The sequence below is a fragment of the Corythoichthys intestinalis genome, chromosome 16 (assembly GCF_030265065.1).
Source record: "Corythoichthys intestinalis isolate RoL2023-P3 chromosome 16, ASM3026506v1, whole genome shotgun sequence".
Lineage (NCBI taxonomy): Eukaryota > Metazoa > Chordata > Actinopteri > Syngnathiformes > Syngnathidae > Corythoichthys > Corythoichthys intestinalis.
The window spans coordinates 30880484-30890570 of record NC_080410.1 but is presented as its reverse complement, the minus strand read 5'-3'; the positions used below and the strand labels follow the sequence as shown (position 1 = coordinate 30890570).

The window sequence follows — 10087 nt, the reverse complement described above, 5'->3', positions numbered from 1 at the left end:
TTTGTCTCGGAAGGACTTGCAACAAACAAATGATCACTATCGATGGCAGCTAATGTGGCAGCTAATGAAGTATTTTGAGACACTGACTGGATCTGGAGACGCATCATTTTATTGAAACAACTTTAAGTACAAAACAAAAAAAGTTACATGAACAGTGCCTCCTCATTGTGGCACAGAAACCTAAAAAGGGGAAAAAATTCAAAATGGAAAAAGCCCAGGGCAGGAGGAAGCTGGCGTAAACGTGGTCACCATCGGTCGCAGATGTTGCGCGGGGTGAGTCTACGCCACCGCAACGAGCCCGCCCCCAGGTGGCGGAGGGCGGCAGCGGTACACAGTCCCATGTTACAACACCTTAGCTGCTCACAGCCGGTGGGGTGGACTAGCAAGGGGGGAGCTGAAGGGAGAGCAACAGCAGAACATAGGGGCAGAGCCAGGAGAGGGTCCGGGGGATGGGGTGTTGTCACCGGTTAAAAGCCGTGGACTTTGAGCTGCTCCTCCTTAGCCAAGTCAATCTGCAAACAAATACTTGTGTCAAAACAGACCGCAAGTATCCGACCCCATTCGATTCAAGGGACGACGACTCACCTCCATGAGAAACTGGCAGATGTTCTTGCGCTGATCTCCCTGAAGTTGGATCACTTCACCATACTCTGGGTGCTCAATCACCGTCCCATTGCAAGCGAACTTCTAGAAATGCAAACACGCACTTAAAACTAATTAATTGGCAGTGATAAGACATCCAACCCATTCAAACTGGAAGGGCAAGTCCTCAATGACTTCAGATGGAGGAAAAACATCCATTTTATATTCAACACCCAAAAATTATAGCTGGATTAAATGTTCAAAGTGTGCCTACAGTCAAAGCAGCCACAACCTTTTGGAGTACACTTTGCTAAAATATTTACACAGCATTTCAAACATTTAGGAAAAATTTACCAGTGACTGTGACACAGTGGACGTTTGTCACCAAAAGGTGTTCCCAATATACATTTTCTTTTACCAACTACAACAATCTTTAAATAGTGCACTTATATAAACAATGACTGGTAGGAAATTAGTTCAACATAGCCGTCAAATAATTGGTAGTCATAATAGCAATGAAGTGTCTGGTTCAAGAAAAAAATATTGTAACCTTGCCATTTAATTACTGATTAGGCACATGTGGTTATGAGGTATTTTGAATTTATTTCTTCATACTGGTGACGCATCCAATGACAATCTAGTCTAAATGAGCAGACCTTTTTGAAGGCCTTGACTAGCTTCTTCTTGTCATACTCGGCAGAAATGCCCTGGACAGTAGTGAGCGTCTTCCTGCCGTTCCGCTGTTGAATTCTTATGTGGATGTAGTCTTCTTTCCCAGTTGGGAGGCAGTCATCACCCTTAGTTGCATCAGCAAAGGGGTCTGAAAAAAATAAATAAAACGGGGCGGTTACAGTATAAATATACAATAAGCTCATCACATATGTCGCGACTCGAGTCCTGGCTGAAAGGTCAGAATGCAGACCGTGTACGCATGCGCAAGCAAAACGGCTTACTCAAGATTAGACTTCTGCCACGGACATATTTTCTCTTTCAAAGAGCCACGATAGGAAACTAATCATGCCGCGTATTACTTCAAGTGCAAAATAGGGGGGGAATATTAAGCAGATCCTGAGGAGAAAGCGTCAAGAATAAAAAGCTAACAAGAGTTAGCTACCCAGAGGCTAAATGGCGGCCGCGTTGTCCATTACTTTAGCTTTAGGCCTGCTAAGGTGCTAAAATCGACGTTCAAATTCACATCGTTAGCCGAACCACAAATACTTGAAACGGTTTCCTACGTAAACCTGTCGCCAACTGCAATGCCATAAGCGAAATAGCAACACTCTTCGAATCTCTGTGGCCGAAAATATAGGCGTCAGTCGCCCTTCCCCCACCCCGGTCACTCACCAAAAGTTTGGAGGTTCTGAATAGCGGACATACGATAAGATTGGCTTTCCTTTCGGATAGTAACTTGGTCGGCGAACTGTCTTCGGGTCGTGCTAGCGTTCAGGGCTTCGACTAGTAGGGAAAGACGGTGAGTGTGACGGGTTTGGTTCTTTAGCTCACTGCTGCCTCCTCAAAATGGAGTCCCGAGGTGGCGACACTCAAGAAAAACAAGCCTTTATAGCCCCGCCTCTGTCGGCGTCATCCCATCTGTGACGTAATGCCAAGGCTGACGAATCAGAGCAGCGACTGTTCTCGGAAGCCGGAACTCGCTTCAGGCACAGGCTGACGTCATTTGCATCTATTCACCTTTCCCCGGACAGTTTGCTTCAAAAATATTCGAAGTTTTAAATTGAATTGTTTTTCCATTTGATTGTATACAATTTGCTGCAATTCTGGAATCTTATTACTTTCATTTTGTCGTTTTCAATAATTCATGGCCTGGAATAGACAAGGATAGACGTCCAATGCGTTTAAACTGGGAGGACTGACAATGAATACACATCCATTAGTGCTAATGACGGGGCTAGACATTCAATCCATTTAGACTGCCAACCCTCCCAGTCAAAATGAATTGGATGTCTAGCTCTGTCGATGGGTGCCATTTAGTTAATGTGATGCTGCAAGCAAAAAAAAAAAAAAAATCATGTCAGGGCAAATATTAAAAAAAGACAATGTTGAGAAAGTCTTTAATGAAAGTCACAAGAAAAAAATGCCAGAAAATCAGAATTGTACAAGAGGAGCGTCGCGAGCATAAGAAAACTGCAGGGCCCGAGCCACATCGACACCTTAGCGGCTTAGCATCACCTGCTACACAACTGCGCCTAGAGCACAAAGACAAAATATGGAAAATAAAAAAAACTTAATGATGACAACAGCTTACTACAACATGGCTGGCTTTCCATGTATTAAATCACACCAACTTTTTGAACAGGAGCTCGGGAGTCCAGAGAGGACGGGACGAGGACGCGCCGTGAGAAGTGACACGACAGTAAACATCCCCCGCTTTCAAATTCAATTAAAATAAAATAAAAAAAAAAGAATAGGAAGAAGCCAAAAAGATGCAGGAGACATGAGGACAACCTTCTCCAGGACCCGGTGGCTTCTTGGCCTGGACAAACATCTGCCGTCGCTCACCTGAACACAAAACCACAGCCAGCGCGTTACCACCACCCAGTTTGATCGGGATCGATGAATCAATGGAGCATCTGAATCTGGCTTGACAAGCAGGTTGCTGGGGGCGTCTCTGTACTGCCGTATATGCAGTACATAACCATCGAAACGTTAAGCATTGAAGAGTGATATTGCAGTTACAATTTTTTCCCCCAAACCTAGAGCTCACCTCATGACCGGCCGGCCAACTAGGGTGACTCGCCTCCATTTTGCGCGGGTGACTTGGGTGGGCTTTTGGATCTGGATGCGGATCCAGAACCTCTTTTGGGAGGGGAGGCGGAGCGGCTGGCGGACCTTGAACGGGATCGGGAGCGGGACTTGTTGCTGGTCTTCTTGTTCCTGGGCGAGCGGGACTTGGATCGGGAGTAGGACCTGGAACGGGAGCGGCTGTAACGGGAGCGGCTCCGGGAACGAGAGCGGGACCTGCTGCGGGATCTGCTGCGTCTTCTGGGGCGGGGGCTAAGGAAACATAATTCACAAGCAATGACTTAAAGATGTTGAAACTTACTATTCCAATTTCAATCATTTAAAATCAGTGATAAGACCATGGGGAAAAACAAAAGCAGATCAGTCTGGAACTTATTAGCTGCCATTGACGGTGATAGACATCCAATTCATTGGGAGTAATCATAATAATTGCCAATAATAGTTTTTTAAATGACTAAAATACTCACTTGCTCCATAAAGTGTTAAAGGTCTTAAGGGTTAACCTTTTAATAGCTGTCCACTGTAGTTACTAGTGATGTCCTGATCAGACACTCATTATCGGTAACAGTGCCCGATAGAGGAGTTCCAAAAAACTGATTATTACATGGATCGCGATTCAACACGTAACAATTCGATTACGATTCATAAAGGTTCAAAAACGAGGATTTTCCCTCTATAACTTTATGGCAGCCGCTCGTAGCAGAACGAAATTCAAGACACGTCTGCCGCCCGGGTACCGTTAACGGGCGCACGCACATTATGATGGATGCTGCCGGTTACTCCTTTTTAAAAGACTGGAAAATAAATTTGTGTATGAGACAGGCAGGAACAGCTTTTGTGCGCAAGTCATTTTTTAGAACGAGAGGGGAAGAGAGATAGTTCGTTGCTCCTTGTCTTTTAGATGTCCCGCAGTAGTTTTAAAGCATTTCAATTGAAAAATGTCCTAAGAGTGTTGCTAAGACCCGTGTGCATCTATAAGAGGTGAGTACACGAACCCTCTTGTACTGTTTACCCTTTATTGTTGTTGTCTTTGAGATGTTAATAGTTAGTGCTGAGTGCTAAGCTAATTAGCTAACGTGTATTTCATATGCAGAACGTGTAAAACCATGATTAAGTACAGCGGTAACACTATAAAAATGCGAAACAGTACAGGTATATTGGTTAAAAGAAGTCTTATTTCGAAAGACACTTTGTTTCCAGAAAATGTGGAATTCAGTCCAACTGTGTAAATTTTATTGTACTGTTGAGAGAAATAAGTACTCTCTTTAAAATGGTTAATGTTTTTGCAGTTTCTTGCAAAAAAATAAATAAATAAATAAAAAAGCAGCTTGAGGGCAGCTTTTTGTTGTATGGGCATGTTTCCATCATTCCTGTTGAATCATTAGGATATTTTAAATAAATAACAAATTTGTTTGGCTACTGTATTAATTAGTAGAGCTGGGAATCTTTGGGCACCTAACGATTCGATTGCGATTCAGAGGCTCCGATTCGATTATAAAACGATTATTGATGCACCCCCCTCCTTTTTTTTTTTTTTAAATGTTTTGTACATTAGTTCCAAAATTGTTCAAAAATACTCTCAGGCTAAACCAAACTACTATTTCAGTACCAAGTTAACATATAGCAGTAAACAAATATACAAAAATAACAGTAAATAAAATCCTTATGTCCCCATTCTGTATCAGCAGTTTTAAACTACATTCAATTAATTTAATGTTGTGAATCAACCATTATTCCATAATTTCCCTTTTGTCTACTTCGACATGTGAAAGTTTTAAAACTATTTTAAAGATAGATTCAAGTCAATATTTTACCGATTTAGGAGTATTTTATATAAAAAGTTAATTTAGGTTTGCTTGGAAGGTTCGCTACAACAGCCTTGCAGGGAAGTGTACTGCTTTAAGATGGCGGCCGTTTACTAACGCCCGCATCTAGCTTTTTATAGATGTGCTGCTAACGCTACCGAATCTATGTTGCATCTAGTCCTATATAAATGATATCTACCATTACATTATGTGGATGTACTTGTAGCAGCTTTTCGGCAGCAGTCAGGTATGTTGTTGTGTTTTTTTATCTCGTGGCATGAGTTGAGCTAGAGCCGTGAGTTGAGCATTGGCATTACCTGAGGGGCCGTGCAATGAGAAGCATGATGTTTAGCTACTCTCGCTCCGTTCTTCCTCATTGCGTCCCGAAGACCGCGCGGCGCGCTGAGTGTGTTGTACTTCCGCTTTACTTGGCATATTTCAATAATCGGAATTTGGATGTTTGTGAATCGTTCTCGAATCTTCCTCGGCCGAATCGTGAATAATCTAAGAATCGGAAATTTTGCACACCTCTATTAATTAGAAATGTAAGATGCGTCGATAATCGCGATCATCCTCAATACCGTGATCATCGTTCAATAATCGAATTGTAGCTCCCTGAATCGTAATCGAATCGAATCGTGGGGTGCCTATGACAGCACACCCCTAGTGTCCGTTATGGCTATTTTTGAAGTGTCAAACAGTATCTTTAAAATGCCAATAGTTAATTGTGTATTTTGTATTTATGAACAACCTTTTCTATTTTATAAATTGTTTTTGAATTGTTTGGACCAATGCTGCAACATATTGAAACAACGTAACATCCAGTTGTAAATCAGCAGACAGCTGCGTCTTGGCAACGCAGTAGCAGGTAAGATAACTTCCTTGTTGAGTTATAATATCCATGCTTCGCCTTTTTTAACATCTGACAGACGCAAACTGCTGTAATTTCATTTGACAAGCTGATGTCTGCTCGCTGGTCATGGAGCAGCTTCCGTGTTCGGGTTGATTTGCACGCCTCGGAAAGCGCAGCGAGATATCTTATTTGTGTGTTGTAATTCTTCGATATTTGCTCACTGTGAAATGTTAATTGTTTTGTATTCATTTTTTAGTTTCACGGTGTCGTAAGAATTGAATGGAAATTAAGAACCTTGCACATCAGTCGATCTCACGTCGTCATTCCGAGGGGCTGCTACAGTATCGGATTTGGTCACAAGATTGGTTTCGATTCAATAGTCGCGTGCGTTTTCAGTACCATTGTGCTTTTCGGCTCCTGTAAATTAAACCACAAGGTGAAGATGTCTGCCGAGTTGGACTATTTTTCGTTAGAGACTACGATAGGAACAGCATCATGTAAAATTTGATGTACCAGCAAGGCTCACTTTAATACGAAAAATATGATTAGCCATTAACTAGCTACATTATCGTATAATTTTTACTAGTATAACTAATATGAGAATCAAATCGATATTGGCAAAACATCCAACATCTTGGGGAAAACATCCTTTCTATCGGAAGTAAAATATATATTTTTTTTTAAAGCATCAGCACATCCCTAGTCGTGACCAGTCCATGAAAAGGTTAAATTGACCAGACCATCCCAAAAATTTTAAATCATATTGAATTTTCATGAAATTAATGATTTACCATCTGGATCGCTAAATCCGTGGTGATTTAATCAATTTTATTGAAACAAAGCCGAAACCAATCAATGTCAGCAAGTTTTGAATAGGCAGTTTTGTTCAAAACAATCATTTTCATTCACGTGTATGAAAGGTTTCCGCAAGAAATTTGTCATAAACGTCAGAATTGCGTTCTAGTTTTATGGATGGATGTATGTTTGTTGTCAGTGTTTGTGTTTTAATCGATTGAAGCCCGAATTATGGCATATTTGCTATTATCAGCAATAGGAGTGGGAACCTCTTGGTACATCAAGATACCACTCGATTTGCGATACGAAGCTCACGATAATGATGATCTGACGATACAACGATGATCGATACATTGGTCAGGAAATCATTCTAGGATATTCTACAAACAACCAATAAACAGAAAAACAAGCTTATGCTGTGAATTGGAATGAGTATCACTTGTAGACGTCCAATCCATTTTAACTGCCATCCCTCCCACTTCAAACGGATTGAACGTCTATGGCCGGTAGTGGCAGCCAATGCCAGGTAATGAGGTAATTTTGGGCGAGTGAAAGTTATTTTCCTGTTCACTTTCAGTTACTGTTGATTTTAGGGCATTTTATGGGTCTCTTCCAGGAAGTGACCTGGGAATCACCAAAAGGAATAGGCAGCAACTCAAACTCACCGGAAAATTACCCATAAATGTCCTAAAATTAACAGCAAGAGACCTTTAAATGCCCTGAAAATTGGACAGAATGACTGTGAATACTCTGGTTTCGAATGAACGACCGTTCCCAGTCTAAACCGATTGGGCATCGAGCACCGTCAATGCAGCCCTAGAGTTAACTGAGGGGCAGTTTACATGTCGACTCTGCGACACAGAGACGCAATGACTGAGTTGCGGACTCGCCTCGCGTGCATATGGTGTTGGCGAAGACGGAAGGCGAAGACGAAAAATTCTGAATCCTGCCTCCAAAGTGGAAGAATCCGATTGCGGGGGGTCGAGGGGGGCTTCCTCGGCATGCATATCAAAGGCTCCTGCAGAGCGAGACCACGTCGTTAACGTCACTACTCGTACACGTCACATTGGGCGTGCGCAGCGGTGCTACTAAACATTAAAAACAGCAAATATGGCGGAATGTCGGCTTTAATTTACCGTTTTAATAATATTTTTAAATTAACTATGTTGAACGTTTCAATTTGTGTGCCTTTTTGAGCAAAAGAAAAATGACATTGCTTCGAGTGGGCGAGCATATTTTTTTTCCGGGATGAGGGAGCTTGGTGGGGTCAAAGTGCATCATTCTCTGTTGCCCGGTAAATCTCCACTGCCCCCTAGGGCCTGGCATGAATGCGACATCGTTTTCATTAGGAATCGCGACATTGTTCAAGTGGAGACGCAAATGCAAATTTGACATTTTTTGTATTCTCTGAGAGTCACCATGTAAACGGCCCCTGAGACACTATTATGGTGGAAGAATTTGGTAGCAACTTGTTGGTTCATTAAAAAAAAATTTTTTTTTAGACATTGACACCTTTTTAAAACGGTATCTCAATTCTTGGCAGGAGCATATCGATACCCTTTTGGGATACAGAGTATCACGATATATCATCATTTCGATATTTTGTCACACCACTAATCAACAAATATAGCAATTGTGTCTTGTTAAGAATTGATAATTTATCGTCCTGAAATTGCAGATTACTACCCTATCAAATATGAAAACGTTTAAGAAATATTTGCTGCTTCACTGTTCTTGCATGGTTAATTTGATTAGAAACACTTTCAAGCAAGAATAAAAAGTGACGATTCCTGTATTATTTGGCAATTTCCACAAAATGTTAGCAAGTTTGAAAAACTTTCCATTGTGTGTTGATACGCAATTCCTTTGGTGTCAACGTGCATCGGTCACCATAGCTTTGTTCTGTTTATATCTCACCTTCTGCTTCGTCGACTGGAGCCTCCGTACCTCCGGGGTGGTCCTCCGCCACCGCTGCTTCCTCGTCGCCCGCCACCGTAATGGTTATCCGGGGGTCGGCCGTAGCGGGCCATCTGCACACGCAGCTCGCGTCCATCTAGAAGCGCTCCGTCCATGGCGTCCATGGCGTCTTCGGCGTCTCGCTTGTCGTGGAAGCGGACAAAGGCGAAGCCGCGGCTGTCCTTGGAGTAACGATCTCGCGGGATGTACACGTCGCCGACGCGGCCGTACTTCTCGAAGACGTGCCGCAGGGTCTCCGGTGTGGTTCGGTACGTCAGGTTGTCCACTTTGAGGGAAGTCATGCCGTCGACGTCGGGCGGAGGCCTTCCGTAACTCATGGTGCTGCCGACCGCCGAGTGCTCGCCTTTCCAAGAAAAACTTGAAACTTTTGACGTCGACGAGCTTGCTCGTCACCTTTTCGCTTGGAATATGGGTTCTTGGACGATTCTTTCGCAACACGATGCTCTCAATCGAATTCTTTTTTTCCCCTCTCGATTTGGCTCGATACAAAATGGCTCGCTGCCGCCCTCAAGAGCCTTTCTTCTTCTCATTTACCTTCTTTTTCCGGTTGTGCGTGCTAGTCACACATGTGCAGCACTACTGCCACTTGGTGCTCCGGAGTAAGCGTAGCAGGTAGTACAGGGTTGTCCAAAGTTTTTTTCCCCGAGGGCGACCGTCGGATATATCAAAGGATGCAAGGGCCACCTTGAAATTCTTCCACATTCTATAATTATTTTTAAGCACTCACTGGCTGCCGTTGACAGTAATTGACATCCAATCAGCTGCCCAGTCAATTTGGAAAACTGGAATTAACATCAAATTGAAAGCGTCAATGGCAGTTAAACGTGAGGCGTCAATGGCAGTTAAACGTGATCACTGGAACTAACTGCCAATGGAGTGAATGCAGTGAATGAGTTTAATGGCTACATGCAACAAAATAATCCAGAGATATAAGAATATTCTAATATATATTAGGGGTGTAACAAAATATCGAAATGGTGATATATCCAGGGGGGAAAGTGGGCCGGAACGGTCAGGAACGCAGTTCCGGTATGAGATTCGGGGCCGGAACACAGTTCCGGTATAAGATTCAGGGCCGGAACGTTCCGGTATATGGTGCTTTGATTCCGAAAATATGACGGCACCTGTCAAAACGCTATGTAAAAAAAATATATATATACAAAGCTGCCACACATGCATTTTATCACCAAGAAGAAAACAATCTACCAACATTAGATTTACATACACAAGTGTTAACAACAAGCATAATAAAGGGCTTGTCTAGCGTAATCCGTTTCCACCGATATTTATTATTTGTTTTATTCCACGGACGGCA

At 42.7% G+C, this 10087-nt stretch overlaps 2 protein-coding genes across 3 annotated transcripts; both read right to left on the bottom strand.

Annotated features, from left to right (window-relative positions):
- Positions 1-87: 87 nt before the first annotated feature.
- On the bottom strand, positions 88-2127 carry LOC130932003 (eukaryotic translation initiation factor 1b). Its single transcript, XM_057861335.1, has 4 exons — positions 1927-2127; positions 1239-1402; positions 586-687; positions 88-512 (listed from the first exon to the last, which is right to left on the bottom strand). The coding sequence occupies exons 1-4, from the start codon at positions 1955-1957 to the stop codon at positions 468-470; spliced, it is 342 nt and encodes a 113-aa protein (XP_057717318.1). The 5' UTR covers positions 1958-2127; the 3' UTR covers positions 88-467.
- Positions 2128-2623: 496 nt separating this feature from the next.
- srsf2b (serine and arginine rich splicing factor 2b) lies at positions 2624-9315 on the bottom strand. 2 transcript variants are annotated; one of them, XR_009067340.1, is made up of 4 exons: positions 8713-9315; positions 3305-3594; positions 2886-3099; positions 2624-2786 (listed from the first exon to the last, which is right to left on the bottom strand). XR_009067340.1 is itself a non-coding variant. In XM_057861328.1 (3 exons), the coding sequence occupies exons 1-2, from the start codon at positions 9087-9089 to the stop codon at positions 3324-3326; spliced, it is 648 nt and encodes a 215-aa protein (XP_057717311.1). In that variant the 5' UTR covers positions 9090-9315; the 3' UTR covers positions 2624-3099; positions 3305-3323. The 2 variants fall into 2 exon arrangements, 1 of the variants encoding a protein (XP_057717311.1); XM_057861328.1 differs by having other exon boundaries at positions 2624-3099.
- Positions 9316-10087: the final 772 nt, after the last annotated feature.

What these genes read in the sequence shown, in the direction of transcription:
- srsf2b (XM_057861328.1), bottom strand. Translation starts at nt 9,089, where the DNA reads ATGAGTTACGGAAGGCCTCCGCCCGACGTCGACGGCATGACTTCCCTC. An exon ending in TCCAGTCGACGAAGCAGAAG is followed by an intron (nt 3,595 to 8,712) that starts GTGAGATATAAA and finishes ATGTTTCCTTAG; the next exon opens with CCCCCGCCCCAGAAGACGCA.
- LOC130932003 (XM_057861335.1), bottom strand. Translation starts at nt 1,957, where the DNA reads ATGTCCGCTATTCAGAACCTCCAAACTTTTG. An exon ending in TCAGAACCTCCAAACTTTTG is followed by an intron (nt 1,403 to 1,926) that starts GTGAGTGACCGG and finishes TATTTTTTTCAG; the next exon opens with ACCCCTTTGCTGATGCAACT. An exon ending in TAGTCAAGGCCTTCAAAAAG is followed by an intron (nt 688 to 1,238) that starts GTCTGCTCATTT and finishes TTGCATTTCTAG; the next exon opens with AAGTTCGCTTGCAATGGGAC.